Genomic DNA, 24668 nt, shown 5'->3' on the forward strand with positions numbered 1-24668 from the left:
GGAGGTCTTCCTGATCAACGCTCCCAAACACCAGTCCAGGAAGTTAAAGATCTCGAACGCACGGAAAACTCCCTTAAAAAGATGGTCCATGTCCGAAGAAGTCCAGCAAATCTTGGAGCGTCTCATAGCCAGTCTGCGGGGAGAGTCTACCAGACTTGAGAAGTCGCCCTGGGCAGAGGCAGGAACTCCCAAGCCGAGAACCTCTACCGTGGCATACCAGACGCTAGATCTGGAAGCAAGCTTGGCTGGGGGAAACAAGAAGGATGTCTTCCCAAGCTGCTTCTTGGCCTGCAACCACTCTCCCAGTACCCTTAAAGCTCTCTTGGACGAGCGAGCGAGTACGAGCTTCGTAAAGGCAGGAGCTGCTGACTGCATGCCTAAAGCGAACTCAGAGGGAGGTGAGCGTGGAGCTGCAGACACAAACTGGTCCGGATACAACTCCTTAAACAGGGCAAGGACTTTCCTAAAGTCTAAGGAGGGAGGCGTAGTCTTGGGTTCATCTATGTCGGAGTGTTGGTCGTCCAAATGCGCAGCTTCGTCGTCATCAGAGATTCCTTCATCCGAATGCTGAGGAGGAAGCGGCAAAGGAGGACTCTGAACGGCAGAATCCGGCAGCACGGGTGCATGCGTAGCTGCACTGGATCCAACATCATGCCGCTGTTGGTCAGTCTGAGAGCTGGCAACAACCAAAGCGGAGTGGTGGTGCGTGGTGGGGACCACCGAGGGTTGCGGAGACTGACGCACCGCGTCAAAACACGGCAGCTTGACTCCACCTTCCTGCTGATGCGGTAGCTCACGCACGGCAACGGAGGGTGCTGCACGTCGGCTAACGTCAACATGCGTCTGGCAGGGTCGACTGCGCATAGGTGGTGGAGCTCTCACAGCCGGAGTGTGGGAGCAGGCAGCCGCAGTGTCAGCTGGGCGCACAACCGTGGCAGGTTGTAGGCTAACGGGTGCATCGTCAACCTTCTCAGCACGATACTCCTGCATGAAGGAAGCTAGCTGAGTCTGCATAGACTGCAGCAAAGACCACTTAGGGTCTACAGCGGCTGGTGCGGCAACAGACGGAGTGATTGCCTGCTGCGGAACCACTCTACCTCTCTTGGGAGGTGTGCAGTCTACGGAGGACTGCGGCGAGTCCGAACTGACCCAGTGGCTACACCTGGGCCGTTGGACTCGTTCGGAAGGGACCTTGCGCTTGAGAGGTCGTGAGACCTTGGTCCAGCGTTTCTGTCGAGAAACTTCTTCCGCAGACGAGGAATGAATGGGCTCACTCGTCTGTTTGTGGGTGGGACGATCTCGGCAAGAAACGTCCTCAACCACGGAGGGAACGTCTGTCCGCTGATCAAGGCCTGTCGAACCCTTTGGTCGTACGACATTGCTTCTCCCCTGGGCTTGGGAGCTTGCAAGAGGTCCCGGACTGGGAGGACGACAGGCACGAACAGACGCACCCTCAAGCGTAACACTGACACTTTTCACTGCACTGACACTCACTTCACTTCCCACTGCACTTTTATCTTTCAACTCCCTGACGTCAGCCATGAGAAGATTGCGGTCATTCGCTAATGACTCAACTCTCTCACCAAGAGCCTGAATGGCACGCATCATATCCGCCATCGAAGGTTGATGAGAGCTAGTAGGAGGGTCGGGTGTAACCACTACAGGGGAAGGAAAAGGTTGAGGGGCATGGGGAGAGGAAAAATCAATAGAGCGAGACGAACTCCTCCTGATCCTATCCTTCTCTAGCCTACGTGCATACTTAAGGAATTCTTGAAAATCGAATTCCGAAAGCCCAGCGCATTCCTCACATCGATCTTCCAATTGACAGGCTTTACCCCTACAATTGGAACAAATGGTGTGCGGATCGATCGAGGCCTTCGGAAGACGCCTAGAACAGTCCCTAGCGCTACACTTCCTGTACTTGGGGACTTGAGTAGGGTCAGACATCTTGAATTAGTCAAAGGGGGGGAATCCAAAATCTATCCAAGTCGTCAACAAATAATCCAAAATCTAATCAATGAAAGTGAGAAAGTATTGAGGATAACTTCTGCACAGCGAAAGCTAATAACTAGAGAGAATACTTCACCAAATAACGTGAAAATCAACTCCAGAAAACAACAGCGTATCAAGTAGGTCTTGCCGGTGGCACGACAGAGAGAAAATTGGTTCTTTGTTGACAAGAAGTACTTGAGTACCTACTCGACAGATGGCGCTGTTGATGTACACCCCCACCTGTATAGCGATCGCTGGCGTATTCCGCCCGTAGGTTTTTTCTGTCGGGCAGCAGAGCTGCAGCTACATGATCAACGGGTAAGATTAATATTGAAAATTGTATTTTTCCTAACGGTACAAACCTTAGCAATTTAATATGGGTATTATTTTCAGCGGAGCTGAAATGACGAGCCATTAAAATTTAGCGACGAGCCATTAAAATTTAGCGAGGGTTAACTACCCACACTGCTAGTTAACGGGGGGGTGGGGGGGGGGGGGGTGTAGCTTGCAACCACTCCCCCTCACACACCTGTAATTTAGTTCACTTTGCTTGGAGGTAAGACTTCAAGGGGAATAGGGCTGGCGGGCAAGTTTGTATAAATAGCTAAGGTTTGTATCGTTAGGAAAAATACAAATTATCTACGAATTTGTCATTTGTTCTGTAACTGGAATACAAACCACGCTATTTATTAGGGGTGACTCACCCATTAGGAAGGGTGATCGTACCTGCCAATCTGGGTTTTGGCTTTACCCTGGGGCTCCTTATCTGAGTACTGTATGTCAGTACTCAACAATAAGGAGTCCCTGCACCTCACTAAAACCTTGCTACGCAAGCTGTGTGTTGAGATATATAGAAGTGTGACTATCCAGGTAAAGTTATTCCTTAGTCTTTGGAAGGAAAAACTGTTGTAACCAAGACTTTCCCAATACCACCTTGCTAGGGTATGGGGACGCAACAGTATTAGTCTTAATACTACAGTAGATACACAAGGGAGCATGGTTTACCTGCAGTGGTTTGAGGTCAGCTTGTGCATTGAACCCAGGATGCTGCTTTCCCCAAGAGAGGGGAGGATGAAGAGAAGAATAAGAGCCAGTCAAACCTTTTCATTCACGCAGACTAAATCCGGGTAATAATGCCCTAAACCTTCTGCTACTTGTCCAATAAGGAGCTCGAGGTTTTAAACCAGCTGTTGTGCAGCCACCGAAGGACCGATAGAAAACGTATCGAGTCTCCTGTGGGTCACGTCTTGCAGGTAGTGGGATGTGAACGTAGTTTGACGTTTCCACACCCCAGCTTGAAGAACCTGCGTCACTGAGAAGTTTCTCTTGAATGCCAGGGACGTAGCTATGCCCCTGACATCATGAGCTCTGGGGTGACGTGAAGGAGGAAGGTCTGGATTCAGTGATAGGTCTATGACCTTGCAAATCCATGCTGATATTATGTTCTTGGTGACTCTCCTCTTGGTCCTTCCTATGCTGACGAAAAGTGCCGACACACGAGGACCGATAGAGATCGTATCGGGCTCCTGTGGGTCACATCTTGCAGGAGAAAGGTTGTGAAAGTCACCTCGAGCATTCACACCCTTTCTTGTAAAACCTGCGTCACAGAGTAATCTGCTTAGAAGGGCCAGGGGCCCCTGACATCGTGAGTCATCATGTCGTTCTGGATTCAGGCCATAATTGGTAACTCTGTGAATCCAACAGGGATGATGCTTTGGTGATCCTCCTTTAGTCTCTCCCAGGGCTGATGACAAGAAAAGGGACCTGGGCGGGCTGTTGCCGGTCTCTTGAGGTAGAGTCTCATACCTTACCCTGGGTATAATAACAGATGATCTGGATCGTCCGTTACCAAGTGGAGACTTGTGTAGGATCCGTCACCTCTGGAGACTGTGTCTAGTGACATAATCGGGGACGAAACCGAACGTTGCCTTTCGCCCTTCTCATTAATGGGCGATGTCGAAAGAGAGAACATGAAGTTCCTTGACTTGCATGGCTGCTGTCAGTGTGTGTAGGATCATTGTCTTCTTAAACCAGGTGAAAATTTGTTCCCTGGTGAAGAGGAACATAAGGAGGTCTATTTAGAGACCGGAGAATTTGAACCATGTTCTGAGAGGAGAGTTTCAATTCCTACTGGGGAAAAGCAAGTTGTAAGGCCATATGAGTTAGGAAAGGTCTAGCAATGAGAGGATGTCCATTCCTTTCAGTTTGAAGGTGAAGGCTCAAGGTTGATTAATTGTCTTTACCTATTAAAACTGAAAAGGGAGGTCTTTTCCTCTTGCATATACTTGAGGATTCCGCAATTGCTGGAATAGAGCTATCAAGTGGAGAGAGACACTTTCCCATGACACCAACCACAGAATACGTTATACTGCCTGGTAGACTGATGCTGAGGAATTCCTCAGATATCTAGACAACCTTTTTGCAACTTATTGCGAAAAGCCTCTGTGAGAGAGGAGGTACTGGGTAGTCTCCAGGTATACAATCATAGGAAAGCTATAGCTTGTGGTAGGTGTCGAAGTGTGGTTGTCTGTGATGTGGAGAGGGTTCTCTTGGAGAGACTATCAGGAGCTGCAGAAGGTTTGGAAACCGTTCTGCATAATACCATAGCGGAGCTATGAGAGTCCTTGAGAGGCTGACCGATGATCTAGCCTTCCTGAGTGTCCTTCTCCAGACAAAACAGGGACGAGATGTAAGCGTCATTTTCCTCGACTGACACCCATCCCTTGAGGTTCGTCCAAACTTCTGATCCCATGGGGGTCAGAATGTCTGGGGGATCGAGGGGCTGATTCTAATTGGACTCAAGTCACTCTGGGCTGGGTGTTCTTCTTGTTTTGAGAAAGTGTTGTGGAGATTGGTGTCTAGAATCATTCTAAGATACACCAGTCTTCTGAGAGGGAAGTAGGGAAAACTTCCATAGGTTTACCTTGATCACTGGATCTTGGTAAAAAGACTTCAGAAGTTTCGGTAATAATGCAAAGTTGCCACCGAGTCTGCTAAGGTCAGTCAGTCGTCCAGAAACGGAGAAGACAGAAGCCGATCCTGTGAGACCAGGATGGGTGTAGTGGAAAGACCGAAGCACAGTGCCCTGAACTGGTGTTTCTTGTTTGTCTAGACTGAATCTTCAATCCCTCCTAGATGGATGGTTTGGCCCTGGACGTATGTGTCCTTTAGGTCCAGTGTGCAAACGAAGACCTGAGGTCTTAGCCCTTATCCGAACTCCAACATGGTGTGGACATCGACTCAAAGGGACAGCTCCTTGCAGATCCTTTCGCATGGGAGATTGTTGACGCTGGGGTCTTGACTCGTGGCGTAAAGGATTGGACGCTATACTCTGTGTAAGGATTCTTCCCTGAGAGATAATTCTTTTAACTGATAGAAGGAAGGCAACGCTTAACCCTACCATGCGCCCTGATGGGATTGATGCTATTCCTTAGAGTAGAATCAGTCTGGCGAATGTTAATCGATGGTTAACGGTTAGGTATCGTGGTTACTGTGCAGTTGGAGAGTGCTCACAAGTAGTCCCTTGTCAACAAGCCGCTGATGACGGTTGTCAATCGTTTGCCGATCACTTTAGTGGATTGGTGTGATGGCGAACGGCCAGTAGCGAGAAGTGTGTAGTGAACCCTCGTTTATCGCGGTAGATAGGTTCCAGACGCGGCCGCGATAGGTGAAAATCCGCGAAGTAGTAACACCATATTTACATATTTATTTAACATGTATATTCAGACTTTTAAAACCTTCCCTTGTATGTAGTACTGTTAACAAACTACCCTTTAATGTACAGAACACTTAATGCATGTAATACAGTACCCTAAACTAAAACAGGCACAAATATTAAAGGCGACTTTATATCATGTGTTTCCTAAACACGCCAAAAAGCACGATAAAAAATGGCAACCAATGTTTTGTTTACGTTTATCTCTGATCCTAATGAAGAAACAAACGCATTTACACATCTGTTTATAGGTTAGTTTTTGCATCAGTTATATTGATTATTCAGTACAGTATGTTGATTTGGTTATTACTAATGTTTTACTTAATTTTTCTTAGGACTTCCAAATGAAATTTTTTTCTTTATGACGCCGCCTGAAACGACGGCGTCATAAAGTATGCTCAGTAAACAAACTAAGGAATTTAACCCGCATGATGAAAGTGATAAATAATGATATTACAGTAAAAGCTTTTATAAAATATGTTATTACAAATATTATTTACCGTATCTATATAAAATCATACATACGTAGCAAAGCAGGAAAACAATCTACGAGAGAGAGAGAGAGAGAGAGAGAGAGAGAGAGAGAGAGAGAGAGAGAGGGAGAGAGAGAGTTGTTTTACATACGTAAATGTAAATTTTAAACAAAACAAAAATAGCCCAATTTCATATAAAATAGATTACAAATATTTTACTTTATCATATTACAGTAGTCTGTATAATACTGTAAAGTTCAGTACAGTATGTTGTTGTTAAAGTCGTGGCGATGAAATTCTCACGAAACAAAAACACGCCATTTGATTACAACAGCTGATTCATTCTCTCTCTCTCTCTCTCTCTCTCTCTCTCTCTCTCTCTCTCTCTCTCTCTCTCTCTCTCTCTCTCTCTCTCTCTCGTGTTATACAATACTTACATTTAGATGAAGAAACTAAAATTAGTTTTCTTAGTGTCAATTAAATACGAAATGAAATAATTAGGCCGAGTCTACATCCATTTCAATCATAGCCAAAAATAGGGCATCCGATTTCATCAGCAAACCACTATTTTTTGGGAAATATCATTTTATTCTAGAAAATTGCCACTCTTTAAATAGTTAATTGCACATTAAGAAAGCGTGTACTTTTGTTTTTAAATTTCGGGTGTGTTTTAAAAATCGAGTATTGTTGACTTTTTTTTTTTTTTACTTTTGGCTGTGATTAGATCAGCTGTCATCTAGCTGCCGCTCTTGAGTGTGTACGAATACACTAACAAAGTATCATTTATACCATTTCTTAACTTATTCAAACCGTCTACAGTATACAGTTGATATTACATAAGCACCAATGTGTTATAACCTATCAAATTTTTTTGTTTATTACATTTAAACCCCCCTCTATCTCTCTCTCTCTCTCTCTCTCTCTCTCTTCCTATCTCTCTCTCTCTCTCTCTCTCTCTCTCTCTCTCTCTCTCTCTCTCTCTACCTCTCTCTCTCTCTCTCTCTCTCTCTCTCTCTCTCTCTCTCTCTCTCTCTCTGTGGGCTACTTTTCACTACCTCCCATTCCTTACCTCTCTCTATCACTCTAACAAATGATATCTTTGTTGCTCCTCAAAGTTTCATTTATATTGAAAATCAATCATGATTCAATTTTCCTTACTTTCTCCAATCTCGCACCATCGGTCACATCGCGGTATTTTCGATATTTCCGGAAAATCCGCAATATATGTATAGACATGGGTTATGAAAAAAATCCGCGAAGTGGTGAATCCGCGATGGTCGAACAGCGAAGTAGCGAGGGTTCACTGTATATATACCTTCTGATCTAGGGAACTACGGGCAGAGGTTGACTAGTAAGTCTGAGTCACGAACAGCTGGCGAATTGTCGATGATCGGTGAATCGGCGGTCTGTGAGCCGAAGATGGTAACTGACAGGCAATTGAAGGCTGTCTGCTCAGTCAGCCAAGATAGGTTGGCAATAATGAGTTGGTAATCTGCTTGGAGAGCCCTGAGAGACAGCAGAATGGTTTAATGATAGTCATTTGGTGATAATAAGTCATTGGTGATCAGCGATCGATCGCAGACCTGTGATCGGTGAGCTAAAGATCAGCAACCTGACTATGGTCCCTCCTGGTTGGTCAGAGATCAGTAAGCTGACGATGGGCTGGTCAGAGATCAGCGAACTGAGTTCGGTGATCAAAGAAAGATGAGCTGTCCATCGGTGATCTAGTGATCAGCAAGCTGATGACTGGTTATTGACTAGCAATCAGTGATCGGCACGCCAGCAATCGGAGATCGTTAGTCATTGGAGGGACTAGAGGTCAATGATCAGAGCTGAGCTAGCAATTGGCGATCTGGTGATCGGCGAGCTAGCGATCAGCGAACAGTGATCTAGCGATCAGTCTGTTGATGCTTTCTTGTTTGCTTACGGTGTACTGTCAAGAAAAACTTCAGAAGAGACAGGGACCAAGGATTCCCCGTTTTGATTCCCCTTGAAAGATGTTATCTTTGGGATCTTGAATCCTTCTGTGAAGCATCTTTCCACTTTTCCTGGCGGCCATGTTATGTATTTGCGGGGAGAGGAATGGGGCAATGGTGACCTGTCCAAAAATTTTATTCTTGTTGCCTATTGCAAAAGTGCGCAGGAGAGTACTGGAGCAATGGCACACAGTTTTGCTCAGTTTCTGCTGAAGCGCAGTTTCCGGTGAATGCACAGAAGAGCGCTGGAGAGCAGGCAAGCGCTGGTGCGCAGGTGAGCGCTGGCTCCTTGGCAAGAGCTGGCACATTGGCAAGCATTGGATCTGCAAGCACTGGCTCTTTGGCAAGAGCTTACGCATTAGATCTGAGACCGCAAATGCGCAGGAGAGCGCTGGTCTGAAAGCACTGGAGAGCCCAAGATCTGAGAGCGCAAGTGAGCAGGAGGGTGCTGGATCTGAGAGCGCAGGTAATCGCTGGCATGCAGTAAGGCACTGTGTAGGGTTTTGTGCAGTCTCCCCAAAATACGCAGAAGCACGTGACTGGTTGCGCAAGGGCGTGTGCATGGGCACGCGATTGGGTGGCACGTGCGGAAGATTGCTGGCACGCGATTGGGTGGCACGTGCGGAAGATTGCTGGCACGCGCATGAGAGTGCGGGCGCGTAGGTGCAGGATCGTTGGTGAGTAGGAACGATCCACAGAAGAGTCCAGGACCGAAGTCCAAGGACTAACTGCAGCGTGAGTTTGCGCTGGTAGGTCGGCAGGTCAGCTGGCAGGACAACTAGGAACTGGGATGTGACCTTTGGAAGGGCGAACATCCATGATGGCGACCGTGAGAGGTCCACAGAAGAGTCCAGGACCGAAGTCCAAGGACTAACTGCAGCTGGAACTGATGACGCCCCATGAGGGCCGGTGGACCAGCAAGCTGACCTTCAGCAGTAGCGCTCCTCCGAAGAGGAATCTCTGTGAGTGGCCCCTCTCGTGAACGAGAGAGGTGATCACTTCGCAGGAGAGACTTGCCTAAGACTATGCTCCGCCCCAAAGGAAGAGAGACTCAGCAAGGGAGGAGTGTAGTCTTGGCGAAGACAGCAACAGCAGTCGGAGTCTAAGAAGTGATTAAGATGCAGGCAGTTTTCCCTCGGAAAGGGGAAACAACCTTTCCTCGAAGATGAAGTGCTGATCAGGTGTTGCCACGGGCGTACTTCTGAGAGAAGGGATGCCGCCCATGAGGGCCGGTGGATCAGCAAACTGACCTTCAACAGTAGCGATCCTCCAAAGAGGAGTCTCTATGAGTGGCCCCTCTCGCGAACGAGAGGTGATCACTTCGCAGGAGAGACTTGCCTAAGACTATGCTCCGCCCCTGAAGGAAGAGACTTAGCAAGGGGGAGAGTAGTTTAGGCGAGGGCAGCAACAGCAGTCGGAGTCGATGAAGTGATTAAGATGTGGGAAGTTCTCCATCGGAAGGGAGAAACCACCTCACACCTGGGAAGGAAATTTCTCTCGGAAGGGAAAGTTGTCCAACCCCTGGAGGTGAACCTCCTGGTAGCGTTCTAAGATGATCTGAAGTGCTGATTATGTTGTCACGGGCGTACTTCTAAGAGAAGGGATGGCGCTCATGACGACGTCCTCTGAGGGATGGCAGTGACAGCAGATTCCCCAGGCATGAACAGAACAGCTCTACTTCGTCGGCACTCTTAGTCGAACGAAGAAAACTGCATAGCTAACTGAGGAAAAATAAAATAAATTATGTAACACAAAATTCCCTAGGGAGGAACTCCAAAGAGGACCACCAAGGGAACAACATAAAATAAGTATTGTACCCTCCCTTCCCCAGTCAACATCCATGGGAGAAGGGGGAGCGGAGTAACTGTAATAAAAATAAGAAGTACAATTATTTAAATCAGCTAAGAATATTCACTAATTGTGAGAACCACTGATCCTCCGAAGGGAAGTGTTCCCCACGGAGAAGAAGCTGAAAAGTTAAAATTACAAACAATTATAATTTCACTAAAATAATTGAGAAAAACAATCAGAAGCGCAACATAACCCGCTAACGGTAAAGTAATTGCGAATGGGAAAGGTGCTCCCCCCATTAGTACACTGTTGTTGAAAGTTGAACGACCTTGAGAAGAGAAAGACCGTACTGTAGTCAATCTCTGAGAAGCCACACTCCCTTCGCTCAGTAATTCATGTTTCCCGTAGGAAAAGGTAAAAGGCGAAGACAACAGCTGAATGAGGGTCCAGATGATGACGATTCTCCTGCGGTGGCCGAGTCAACAGTTATACAGTATGCCGACGGGAAGAACAATGGACCACAGGGGGAGAGGTTGTTCCCCAAGAAGGGAAGTGTCCTGGCCTTGTGCAAGTGTCATAAGGACCTGTCGTATCACACGCACAGCACAAACACTGAAAAGAAAACTTACAACATTTCTATACATATATATATCCATAAACATCAAGAATGTTTCCATATATATATACACACATATGAAAAAGCAAGTTAAAAGACAAAAATTAATGGCAGTCCAGAATAGGCGAGGAGGAAGAGCGGTAACAACCGCTCTCCATCAGAGCCAAAAGTAAAGTGAACTAAATCACAAGTGTGTGAGCGGGAGTGGTAGCAAGCTACCACCCTTATCCCCCCACTAACTAGCAGTGTGGGTAGTTAACCCTCGCTAAATTTTAATGGCTCGTCATTTCAGCTCCGCCGAAAGTAATACCCCTAATAAAGAGCGTGGTTTGTATTCCAGTTACGGAACAACTGAGCTTCCAGAGAAGAAGCAATATGAATATCAGGTGAGTATAGAAATAACAGATTTTATTACCAAAATTCTGTTCTCCAGGTGTTCTACACAATTCTAAAATCCTACCTATACAGTACTACATACTTCAAGTAATGTAATACAATTATCTGTATTAATGGTTGCCAGATTAATAGACTTATCCTCATCCATGGTTACCACATCACCAAGATTATCTCCACTCCTTTTGCTTAATCTGTACAAATCTCCTTCATTTCCTACACTAGGACCACCCTCATTTATCCTTTTTCCATTCTCATTAATGAAAATATTTAGGTAAAACTACAATCTAGAGATGAACAATATCAATAAATTGGAGAACATCCACTGAACACAAAGAAGGAAGTACAGTAGCCTAAGCAAAATCCATTTTCACAAACACTGTAGCTGCTCCTTGAAATAGATTTCCTCATACCAACCTTGCTGGGATCAAGTTATTAAAATATGACAAAACTAAAAAAGAACTAAAATTCTTTTGTTAGTTGAGACATGCAGTGCCTAAAGATTTTAGGTAAAACTCAAGCACCAATCAAATTGGTACAATTGTGATAGAAGTAATGTCACTATACAACATATCTACAATGAAAGTAACACAAATAACTCCCAAAACTAAAGCAAAACTACATGATGCACACCAATAGGAAACCTGCTTAAAAGGCAACCTAAAGGCAAAGTATTAACCCTTTTACCCCCAAAGGACGTACTGGTACGTTTCACAAAAGCCATCCCTTTACCCCCATGGACGTACCGGTACGTCCTTGCCAAAAAATGCTATAAAAATTAGTTTTTCATATTTTTTGATAATTTTTTGAGAAAATTCAGGCATTTTCCAAGAGAATGAGACCAACCTGACCTCTCTATGACAAAAATTAAGGCTGTTAGAGCAATTTAAATAAAATATACTGCAAAATGTGCTTGGAAAAAAATAACCCCCTGGGGGTTAAAGGTGGGAAATTTCCAAATACCCCGGGGGTAAAAGGGTTAAATAACAAGGAGGAGTTGCACCAATGCTTCATATTGGTAGATGAACAGGAAGTTGAAGTTTAAACGTATAACCTAAGGAAAAATTCTCTCTAATTTAATGACATGCACAAAATTATGAGATACATAACTGATAAACAATACTAAGCAAAATTATGGTTGATATCTCAGGGGATATAAGGAATTTTTGCAGCCTCGTAGCAAATCTATTAATGACAAAAGACATTTCACCTAGCAGTATGTACTGTATATCAAAGTGTCTAACTGCAAGCTATATTTTATGGAAAGCATTTATAATACAGCAATTTCATTACCACTTGACTGAAGCAATAATGAAGAGCAACTTGCAACTGATAAAAATGATAAAAGAGCCAGTGTCTAACACAAAATTTAAAAATACCAAACTCATTAACCTAGCAACTCCGAATGGAACTATGATGCCAACAAAGCTTGGGAAAAAAGTGCACTTTGACATATACATAAAACTACTAAAGAGACTAAAAACATTCACAGCAAAAAAAAAAAAAGAAAAAAAAAATCTTAAATCTTATACCAAGCTCTTACTGAATGTGAGCATACGATGAATTAGGGCGGACGCTCACTCACCTGAAAGAGTTTAAAGTAATTAAAGTAACTTGTCTTGTGCATTAATTAACAAATCAGCTTCCCTTCAATAATCCATAAATGCTTGTTTACTATCAACCCCAAAAATTCAATGATTTATGCCTGTTACTATAACTATTAATAGAAATATGATTTAGATGCCTGTTTTCTATTAAAAACTCCATCACATAAGTCCAATTCAGTATTAGTACCTTTCACACTTCCCTTATGATATCTTATGGCACAGAAACAAGAACAGTATAGAGTCTAAAAATGAAGTATAACATCAAACACTGCAGCCAAGGCACAGATAAAACTACGTTTGAACAAGGCTACCAAGAACCCTAAACACATGCAACAATATTCTTCAGAAGTAAAAACCTCTATAACAACTTCACTTGGAATAAAAGATCTTTCCAAATAGACTTCAGAATTTCAAACCACAATCTCCACTTCCTTAATTAGGACCCATCACTTGACAGCCTGACTCTTCCTTGATAAGGACCCATCACTTGACAGCCTGACTCTTCCTTGATAAGGACCCATCACTTGACAGCCTGACTCTTCCTTGATAAGGACCCATCACTTGACAGCCTGACTCTTCCTTGATAAGGACCCATCACTTGACAGCCTGACTCTTCCTTGATAAGGACCCATCACTTGACAGCCTGACTCTTCCTTGATAAGGACCCATCACTTGACAGCCTGACTCTTCCTTAATAAGGACCCATCACTTGACAGCCTGACTCTGCCATCTTCCATTAAGAAGGCCAAAGGAATTGATTGGAATATTAAATTCAGGCTCATAGCCAAGCACTGGAATGCAACAGTTATTCCACACTGCCAGAAGGCCAACGTGTGGAGATAGCGGGTAGGACTATCAAGGATCCGGGTAGTTTGTAGCGCTACGGCCAAGCGTCCTAATTTGTTTATTATCGCTCCGACTGTTATCTTGTATAGAATAAAAACGTTTGGAAATGGTCTACGGATCTTAAATATGTTGTGTAAGGGGGGGGGGGCGGGGGGGGCGCAGCCCCCCTGGGTAAGGACACGGCTTTTAGCATAGGTTAGGTGGGTTTTTTAAGTTAGCTTCTCCCGTCGTACTCGTAGGTAAGGAAACTGTTGTGTAAGGGGGGGTCAGGGGTGGGGGCGCAGCCCCCCTAGGTAAGGATACGGCTTTTAGCATAGGTTAGGTGGGTTTTTTAAGTTAGCTTCTCCCGCCAAAATCGTTTTTAGAACGACGGCCACAGTTCAGAATATTCCCGTTTTCTACGGGATCTGGCTGTCACCCTACAAAGGCTCCAAGGATCCTAATTCCAAATGCAAGCTCAACTACTTAGCCACCCCAACTCTAACTAAATTGTCATATCAAGGTGGGAAGAAGAATTTGTTGTAATAACAAAATTTCCTATTTCTATACTCACCTGATGTTCATATTGCTTCTTCTCCAGAACCCCGTCTTCATTCACACTTACCATACAAAAAAATTAATTTTCCCATTACCTTTCGCTTCAACAAATACATGACCGTAGGGGTGCGACTCAGCATCATTAAAACAATGTTTTTGTGGAGTTACTTCAAACTCCGACTACTTTTTTGTTTTCTGATCTATTTCTTTCATTAAAAAACATTTACAAGGAAATTTTATGCTCTATAAGGTTACACTGAAAATATTCTTAGCATTTTTATTATCTTTCATATGGAAGGTTTTCATTTTTGATATACAGTAAGTGAATGTATACAGTAGTACTGTATGTAAGCAATAAAAACTGTATCTTTTCATGTTTGAATGACAATAATTGGTCAATATTCAAGAGTAGTAGCAGTTTTTTTCGGGAAATTTTGTTTTGAGAAATTGGGCTTTAAAGTTTTTCTTTTTTGTAGAGATTGATTGAAAAAGACTTTAGAATATAAAATATGGGCTTTTAGTAGTAATTTTCCTCATCAATGTAGATCCTAAGGGCATAATCATCATATTCGATAGACATTTACTAAACAGCAGTAAGGCCCTTCCCTCAAATCCAGAAATGGATGTTACATGTACCAAATGCGTACACATACCAAGACATGTCTAGCAATGCATACCCTCTTCTACGTATTTTCCACAGCAAATTTTACGCTTTTGGCATGTTTAGTTATCTTCTCGTCACTTTATGCACCTTTCAGCAAAACCATAACACAAAAATTGTAAATATATAAATGAGCCGACAAAGAAATATGAAGAACATCTCTAAATAATCTGTAAACAAAATGGTGGCGTTACTATACATGGGATATCAATAAAAATATCTTTCCCTTGAATTCTCGAAGAAAAAGTACATAAATACTGTAGGAAACCTAGTCAGAAAATGAGTTATGTAACGGTCTGGATAAACTGGCATAAATATATATAAAAAGAACATTTTAGGAATAAAATGAATTATTTTCATCAAAAAAAAAATATTTGAAATGTGAAATATAAACTCCTAGCCTACAAATGTAATAATCTCAATTTCAAAAATTCCAAGCAGAAGTTATGAATCCTGTCTCTAAACAAAGGAATAGAACCCTCTAGTGATGACTGGTATAGAGCCCAGGTTGTAGAGTTAGGTAGAATAAATAGTCTTCAGTTTAAAAGTCAACATTATTCCTCCTCTTGAAACTGAATCAGTGGGGGGGGGGGGGGGCATGTATATGAACATCACGTGAGTATAGAAAAGGGATTTTGACGGAGGAAAAATCTATTTCTGGGCGAGAGACCCGTGTCGCCCAGTGAAATGCTCCTTAAGCACCATTTCTAAGGTATATAACTGCTATATATTACCAGAGAAAAAATTGCATGGGAATGCCAGGTTGAACCCAGCTCGCTCACCTGTATAAGGTGTCGATATAATACTGGGGCGCGATAAATCACAACCAGAGGCCTCGCACCATTTAGATATATCCTGTCAAAATCCCCGAACAGCGAGGTGCCGTTCAACCTCGTACTACTACTAGCCAACCCACGCCAGTGACGTCTCTCCTTTATATAGCACGCAGTTTGATAACCGTTTTTTGTCTGGTGTGTGTATTTCGCTGGTTTTTCTCTGGTTTTACCTCAAGATGTCCGACTCCACTGTCACTACATCTAAGTTAAGTACCAGATCTATGAGTTTTGAGATTTTGGAGGGGCCTTGCCCTTTTTTGTTTATATTATTCAGCTTATTATTCACGACCTTGCTGGGTTTTTCTCGGGCGGCTCCTTCCTCTCTCTCTCTTGTTCGTTCTTAACGAAATAAGAAATTTTATTATAAAAGTTCTGTTTATAGTATTTCAATGGGTTTCTCTTCATGTTCATGTTGCTTACACATACTATTGGAGGTGGGGCATAATTGAAGGAAAAATAGAGGGATATATTTCAGCACAGTCTAAGTACTGTAATGCAATGGGGTCAAAGTTACTAAGCTGGTCTACGTTTCTTGTCTAGCTGGAGTGAATAAGACATCTTAAAAGTGTGTCTACAGTATGAAAAACCACTTATCAAATTTATAGTTTAAAAACGATTGCTTTAGTGAAAAGTGAGATTTTAGGATCCAGCAAACAAACTCTGTCTTATGCCTCATAATACAGAAGTCGTATGGAGCGTCTAGAATTGTGGAAATACAAATACAGACACACTAATATAGTATAACATGTCTTTTTACAGCCAGACTAGTAAAAGTAATAAAAGAGTAAGAAATAACCACAGTAAAATGGCTAGCTTGTAAGTGAACGAAAATGCACAGTCATCCGGAATGATCACAAAAAGCAACCTACCAAGTTAGTGGAAACATCACCAATAAGAATTTTTTTTTTTAAAAGTCACCAAATAAAACATTTCCCAAAATAAAACAATACTGTAATGTTTGACTACACTTACTTTATGAGAGGTTGGATATAAGGACCCAGCTATCCTACTCCATATTTTGCCTTGAAGTCTAGATGTCATATAGAGGGACTAGAATCGTGGTAATGCAAGGGTTAAGATGCAGAAGGGATAAGTAAATTAAGAAATCAAGACTAAAAAGGAAGGAGCTCTACTGAAAGAACAAGTGATTATGACCCCTAGACCTGACTGATGAAGTTGGGTTAGTGCAAACAACCAAGGCAGGCAAGTCAAACTTACAGCCCACAAGAGAAGCCAAGCTGGCCTTTGAGAATAACAAAGGAAGTTAAATGGCAAGCTGGTCTTTGATCAATAACAAAGCAAGTTAAGAAAGTTAAAAATAAACAGGAGGCAAGTTCCTGGGAGAAGGTTACTTAAGTTTTTCTTGTGTCAAGGAGCTCAACATGAAGTTTTTTTTTCAGAGTCAAGGGTTCAATACCTGGTTAAAAAAAGTGATGCCCGAGAAGGAAGCCAAAGCTCGTTCTCTGGGTTACCACCGAACGGGTTTCCACAAGGACGTCACTGAGCAGGTGAACAAAGTTTTCCCCGGGGACGGGAAAAAACAACCAACACCTGTTTCCCGTCGGCAATTCTCCCCGCACCTCGGAAGATTGCTGTACAGTGGCTGGTGGAGGGACTTTCCCTCGAAAGGGAGCATACCAGCACCTGGAGGTGAACCTCTGGGCAACACTCTCTGCTTCTCTTCAATGAGCTCTGGCTCAAATTGAAAGTAGACATTGAGTGCTGCCTGAGAACAAAGACGAAGCTTATTTTCGGCATTAGCCCCGAAGGGGTTACCCAACAAAGAGTAGGAATGGAAAAATCCAATTCACAACGGAGGAATCTCCTGAAGGGGAGACCAATAGGTGAAGGAAGTCATTTCCGCAGACAGGAAAAACAACTAACCCCTGCTGCCACTTTCGGTAATTCTCCCCACAAGCAGGAAGATTGCCGAACAGTTGCTGTTGGAGAGAATTTCTCTTTGAAGGGAAAATTCCAACACCTGGAGGGGAACCTCTGGGCAGCACTCTCTGCTTCCCTTCAATGAGGTATATCTCAAATTCAAGGTTGACATTGAGCGTTGCCTGAAAACAAAGCTGAAGCTTGTCTTCTGTGTTCCCCCAGAAAGGGTTGCCTGACGAAGGGCAGGAATGAACGAATCCAATGTCCGTCGGGGAGGAATCCCTGAAGGGGTGTAGCCGCTGTTGGCAATTCTCCCTGCAAGCAGGAAGATTGCCGAACAGTGGCAGATGGAGGGACCTTCCCTCGAAAGGGAAAATGCCAACACCTGGAGGCTGACCTCTAGGCAGCGCTCTCATCTTTCCGGCAACAAGCATTGTTCAAGTTGGAGGTCGGCCCATGGGAGTGCTACTAGCGAAACGTGGACGAAGCTCGTTTCTGGGGTCACCCCAAAGGGATACCCCAGACTTGAATGCCTGAAGGCACCCAGTCTACCCCTGCCCTTATTCCTACGCCACAGCGTTAGAACGAAGGAGCAGAAGCAGAATGTTGTAGAAACTTTAACACTCTCGGAAGCGTAGTATAAGGAAAAAGAACAAGGTAAAAAGTAAATCAAAGGCTAGAAAAAACAGTTGGGAGTAGAGAGAGAGACGGACTTCTACTCGTACCAAGCCAAAAGTAAAAAGTGACTAGACAACACAGGTACATGTATGTAATCAGGGTTACCGACTACTCCACCTATTGTCCCCCAACAAGCGGTGGGGTAGTTCCACCTCACTAAAATGTCTTATGGCTAGGTTCAGCTTCGCCAAAAGTATAATCCCTAATACTGTAAGGTTTGTATGAGTGTCAGAAAAAACAATCTTTCTCAAAGGAAATTTGACCCACTAACTCAACTGGCCACCTCGAGGAAACGGATGAAAAAGATTGTCCATAGCAACTTGAGCTGACATGCTAATGACTATTTTTAAATAAAATAATCATCATAACCAAACTAGTTGATTGTAAACCACTAACCGTAGTCTGAAGCTTAAAACCAAAACCTTATCTACTTGCACCATTAGGCATAAAGAAACGGAGATGATTGTATCTTCTAAATAAGGAGAAGTTGTTATCTCTTATGTATTGTCATGGAAAGGCTCAACTTTAGGAAAAAATAAAGTTCAATGCACATTAGTTGCAATATCTCCTAATAGATTGGCTAAAGGAAATTGTACATAACCAAATACTTTCCTTGAAATAACAGTAGTTAATTCATCTTTACAATCAATATCTGCACTCATCATAAACATTAAGCCATGAAGATCCCAGGGAACTAATATTGGAACCTTGATCATTTCTCAAAGCTATAACATTAGCACTAAATTTTCTAATTCACTTTCTAACTTATCTTTCTCCTTCCTATTACAGTGTAAAAAAAGTTAAGGTTACATGTGATGTGGACTGCGGGGACCATCCTCAAAAACAAAACGGAACGAATCTCCTGTAGGACAGAGGGGTTGAATCCGAGGGTAAATATTTTTCAAGGTCTACTGGGATGGAGTTGCCATCCTCATGACGGACCGTACGCGTACGCACCTAACCATAACCGGTCTGAATTCCATCCGGGGAGCCAAACATGAAGACCAAAGACTGGTCTTGAATTCCCCTTATCACAAGTTCCAAACTTAAAAGACTTGGAATACACACCTGTGCAAACCAATGAACTCATAACAAACAACCACAACAGATAGAACAAATTGAGGGATGATTTTAAAATTTCCAAACATTCCTTTAACAATCATTAACAAGCCTGAATGTCAGTGCCAAAAATGTGACAAGGGAACTCAATTGCTAGAAACAGAGGGGGAGCCCTGGCCAACTATGTTAGAGGAGTGTTTGTGTTATCTTAGTTTTGTAAAAATAAAGATACTAAAACTAATAGAATTACTAATGAAGGGTAGGATTCGCCAAAATCATTTACAGCCAACATTAACCTTAAAAAATTATGTGAGGCTGACATGTACTTTAAAAATCATATAAAAAAATTATCATAATTACCTAATCCATAAAACCAATTCTGCAAAATACAAAAAGGACACCAGATTCCAGTAAAGTTATGTGCAATCAATAGGGACAACTAAACCACACTAGTTACTATCTGAACAAGTGATTAAACAGTGCTTAGCCTTCTAAAATTTGTAACATGCTGTAAAAAGCACCAGCCATGTCCTTATTACAAAACGCATCCTAAAACTTCATCACCATATAAAAAACATACATTTGAATGCATTTCATAGGCATTTATATGGGGTAACAAGAAAAGACAGAGTTATATAAGATGAAACTTTTGGTAAGTACAGTAGCTTACTAGTTGCAGACAACAAAAGAGTAAATTAGGATGTTGGAGGCATTTACTATCAAAAGTACAAAAACTGTCTGGAAAAAAGAAAATCACAAATACAAATGGTCAGAAGTTTGTTACAAATAATGCAAAACTTTAGCTCCGATTAGCACATAATAAATAGACTGAGGATGATCAACATACCTTCCATACATTCGTTGACACTTTCATAATCTGAAAATGTTCTCGTCTCTGGTTTTGGTCCTGGTTGAACTAGTAGTATTGTGTGTGCCTAAAAATAAAAAATACATTAAGTTAAGAGGATTGATTATACAAATAAGTTGAGAGGATTAAACAGAAAAGGTAAAAATAAAGTCATATACTTCTAAAATACAGTACCATGTTTTTAGAGCTATTCAATATTTCACAATGTATCCTCACATGAACAGGAAGTTGTCATTAATGCCCAAATAGCAGCCTTTGTAGTGGGGAGAGGAAGAAGGATTGAAGTCACTGCTGCTTGGATTCTAAGTCCTTGATACTATCGGCTGAATCAAGGAGATGGAGATAATCTTCTATCCTTCAGAATGGCTAGTGACATAGGAAAACACATAGTTTTCCTACTCGATTCGCCAGGAGGACAAGCAGTAGATTCTTAGAGGAGAGAAATACTCTCAACGGAGTTCATCATGCAACTACTAGGGTAAATCAACCCCTAATCCTGTCACCCAAGCTGAAGGCAGTAAACCAGTAAAACATTAGAAATTAAAGGAGCACTCACTAGGAGGAAGCCGTGAGGAACTAGCCTTCTCGATGATATAGGAAGTCTCAGAAGGTGTTGTCTCTGTCTATCCAGAGAGCAGTGTAGGAACAGTTGTTAACACTGTTGCCATGATTGTTTTTTGGCAGACCCTCATAGCTGTTATGTTAAGGTAGTGCCAGATGATCCACCCTCAGTCTCTTTCGATGCTAAAGTGACTCTCTTGCGGGAAGGTAAAAGGGGTGCAATCGCAGAGAGATTGAGACAAGAGGCTGAGTCTCTCTCAATACTAAAGGGATTCTCTTACAGGAGGGTAAAAAGGGGGGAGGCAATCGCCGAGAGATCAAGACAAAGAGCAGTCTCTCTCTTGATGCTAAAGTGACTCTCTCGCAGGTGGTTAAGAGGGGAGCAATCGCCGAGAGATTGAGACAAGAGGCTCTCTCTCTCAATGCTAAAGTGATTCTCTTGCAAAAGGGTAAAAGGGGGCAATTGCCAAGATATCAAGTCAAGAGGCAGAGTCTCTTAATGCTATACTGTAGTAACAACATTAAAATGAATAATTCTTATATAAACTATAAAAACATTTGAACAAGAGGTTGAGAAATTAGATGGAATAGTGTAAGAGGGGGATCTGGATTCTGAGCATGTTTAATGACTGCAAATCCAAGCAAAAATGGTGATTTTGTAATCCTCCTCTTATTTCTACCCGTGCTGACGAAGAGTGAAGGCACTCGGAGTCGAGCTGATGCTAATCTCGAGGTAGCACCTCAAACTTCTTAATGGCCCTGATAACAGATGATCTGGGTCGACAGTTACAGAGCGGAGACTTGTTGTCCGGAGGTAATCAAATCTAGGATATGAAACCCCCGGATTCCGAGTCTTGGCAACAAACTCAGGGACGAAGCTGGAGCTTACCTCTCCCCATCCCCTTGAATTGGTAATATCCTACAAGAGACCATGAAGTCCGCTGACTTGTTAGGTCGAAGACAAGGCGAGTAGGAACACTGTCTTCCGTGAAAGGTGGCGATCTGTTGCCTAGCGTAATGGTTCGTAAGGAGGCCTCTTCAGGGACTGAAAGACCCAAACCACTTTCCAAGAAGGAGGTCTCACTTCCGACAGAGGACAGGTAAGTTCGTAACTCCGTTTAAGGAGGGAAAGTTCTAGCAATGAGGAAATGTCCACTCCTTTCAGTTTAAAGGCGAGACTCGAGGCTGAGCGATAGCTTTTTACTGCCGAAACTGAGAGGCGCATTTCTTCCCGCAAATACACGAGAAACTCTCCTATTGCTGGAATAGTGGCATCGAGTGGAGAGATACAACTTCCATGACACCAACCACAGAAGACATTCCACTTCGCCTAGTACACTGAGGATGATTACTTTTGCAGATATCTAGACATCCTCTTCGCAACCTGTTGCGAAAAACCTGTCGGAGTGAGGAGATGCTGGATAGACTCCAGGCATGAAGAAGTAGCAAAGCTACTGCTTTGTGGTGAATGGTGACATGTGGTTGTCTAAGTAGATTGTGTAGAGGAGGAAGTTCTCTCGGAAGCTCTGACAGGAGCAGCAGAAAATCAGGGAACCACTCTGCGTGATACCATATTATGATTATTATTATTACTTGCTACACTACAACCCTAGTTGGAAAAGCAGGTTATAAGCCCAGGGGCTCCAACAGGGGAAAATAGCCCAGTGAGGAAAGGAAACAAGGAAATAAATAAAATAATTTAAGAAGAGTGACAACATTAAAATAAATATCTCCTATATAAACTATAAAAACTTTAACAAAACAAGAGGAAGAGAAATAAGATAGAATAGTGTGCCCGAGAGTACCCTAAAGCAAGGTGAACTCTAACCCAAGATAGTGGAAGACCATAGTACAGATAGAAAGGCACTACTTAAGACTAGAGAGCAATGGTTTGATTTTTGAGTGTCTGTCTCCTAGAAGGACTGCTTACCATAGCTAAAGAGTCTCTTCTACCCTTAACAAGAGGACAGTGGCCACTGAACAATTACAGTGCAGTAACTCTTTGGGTGAAGAATTGTTTAGTAATCCCAGTGTTGTCAGGTGTATGAAGACAGAGGAAAATATGTAAAGTATAGGCAAGACTATTCGGTGTGTGTGTGTGTGTGTGTGTACGCAAAGGGAAAATGTACCGTAACCAGAGAGAAGGATTCAATGTAGTACTGGCTGGTCAGTCAAAAGACCCAATATCTCTCTACTGGTAGTATCTCAAAGGGTGGCTGGTGCGCTGTCCAGACAGGGTCATTGAGAGATTGACCGATATTCTAGCCTTGATGAGTACTCTTCTCATCAGACAGAACCGTGGAAAGGCGTAAACGTTGATGTTGTCCCACCGTTGTTGGAAATCATCTTGCCAGAGAGCCTTGGGGTCCGGGACTTGGGAGCAGTACAGCGAGAACCTGAAGTTCAGGGCTGTTACAAACAGGTCCACAATCGGAGAACCCCACAAATTCAAGACTTTGTTGGCTATTAGATGATCCAAAGATCCTTCAAAGCCCACTATCTGAGTTGGTCTACTCAGATTGTCGGAGATCACATTCTTCTTACTGGGAATGAAGCGAGCTGATAGTGATACCGAGTGGACTTCAGCCCATCTCAGTATCTCTACTGCTAGATGGCATCGGGGCTGCAAAAAAGTACCTCCTTGCTTGTTGATGCAAGCTACTAATGTGGTGTTGTCATTCATCACCACCACTGAGTGACCCGCAATGAACTGATGGAACTTTTGAAGAGTCAGGCAGTCGGCCTTCATCTGTAAGATGATTTATGTGAAAGTACTTTTCGAACTCTGACCAAAGGCCTCAGGTTATGTGGTGCAGCACATGGGGCCCCCACCCTTCTTCTGATGCATCACAAAACAGTATCAAGTCTGGTGGAAGGACGAGATCTGATGATCGATACCCTTCAGCAGATTCTCGTCTACCAACCACCATCCGAGTTCCGTCCGTTCCTCAGGTCCCATGGGGATCAGCATGTTCGAGGAATCAAAGATCTGATTCCAATTGGACTTTAGTCGCCATTGGAGGGACCGTATCCTGAGGCGGCCGTTGGGAACTAGACGGGCCCTAGATGATAGGTATCCGAGGATACATAGCCAACTCTGGGTTGGGAGTTCTCGTCTGAGAAAAGGTCTCACAACCCTTCCTCAGCCTCATTACCCTGTCGTCTGATGGGAAAGCTTTGTGCAGATTGGTGTCTACAATCATGCCCAGGTATACCAGCCTGTGTGTGGGAAGCAGGGATGACTTCAAGGTTTACCATGATCCCCAGATATTGGCAAATCCTCAGAAGTTTGTCTCGGTGTTGAAGAAGGGTTGCCACCGAGTCTGCCAGGATTAGCCAGTCGTCCAGATAACATAGGAGATGGATGCTGAATCTGTGAGCCCAAGATGACACGAGAGTGAACACTCTTATGTAAACCCAAGGTGTTGTGGAAAGACCAAAGCACAGCACCTTGAACTGGTATATCTTGTTGTCCAGGTTGAATCTTAAATACTTCCTTGAAGACGGATGGATCAGGATCTGGAAGTATGTGTCCTTTAGATCCAGCGTACACATGAAGTCCTGTGGTCTTACCGCTTATCTGACTGTGCCTGCTGTCTCCATGCTGAATGAAGGCTGTTCGACATACAGTACTTGTTCAGAGCTGAGAGGTCGATAACTGGTCTCCGGCTTCCAGATGCCTTTTTCACAAGAAAGAGTCAACTGGAGAAGACTGGGAGTCATCGAAGACCTCCAAAAGAGCCCTTCTCCAACATGGTGTGACCTTTGGCCTGAAGGGCCTGCCCCTTTGCTGATCCCATCACAAAGGGGCTCACTGGCACTGGATTCTCGGTCAGTGGAGGGAGAGATGAAATGAACAGGACACAATACCCCGAACGAATCACAGAGACCGTCCAGGGTTTGACCACTAGCTGCATCCACCTGATCCAGCAGCTTTGTAGGCATCTCCATACTGATGGACTAGCAAGTGGATTGTCTATCCTAGCGTTTGTGGCCGCGGTCGATACCTCTCGGTTGTTTTCCTCCACGGGAGGACTTAGTGCCTTTCCGGTCCTTGACAAGAAAGGGCTCCTTAGACACCACCTTTTCCTTCGCTGCTGTTTTGTTGGTCAAAGATTAAGGTTGGCTAGTTTTCGGAGGAGCTGGTGGTCTAAAGGGCCGGGATGTCAGGGCCCTAT

General features: G+C 43.4%; 1 protein-coding gene across 1 annotated transcript in view; it reads right to left on the minus strand.

Moving 5' to 3' along the window:
- The window catches only part of e(r) (enhancer of rudimentary), a 58498-nt gene that overhangs the window by 17735 nt on the left and 16095 nt on the right, over positions 1–24668 (minus strand). The window contains exon 2 of the mRNA XM_068353675.1: positions 19909–19996. Within this exon, the coding sequence (XP_068209776.1) occupies positions 19909–19996 (88 nt within the window). The remainder of the gene's footprint in view (positions 1–19908; positions 19997–24668) is intronic.

Source organism: Palaemon carinicauda, chromosome 30 (assembly GCF_036898095.1).
Source record: "Palaemon carinicauda isolate YSFRI2023 chromosome 30, ASM3689809v2, whole genome shotgun sequence".
NCBI classification, from domain to species: domain Eukaryota; kingdom Metazoa; phylum Arthropoda; class Malacostraca; order Decapoda; family Palaemonidae; genus Palaemon; species Palaemon carinicauda.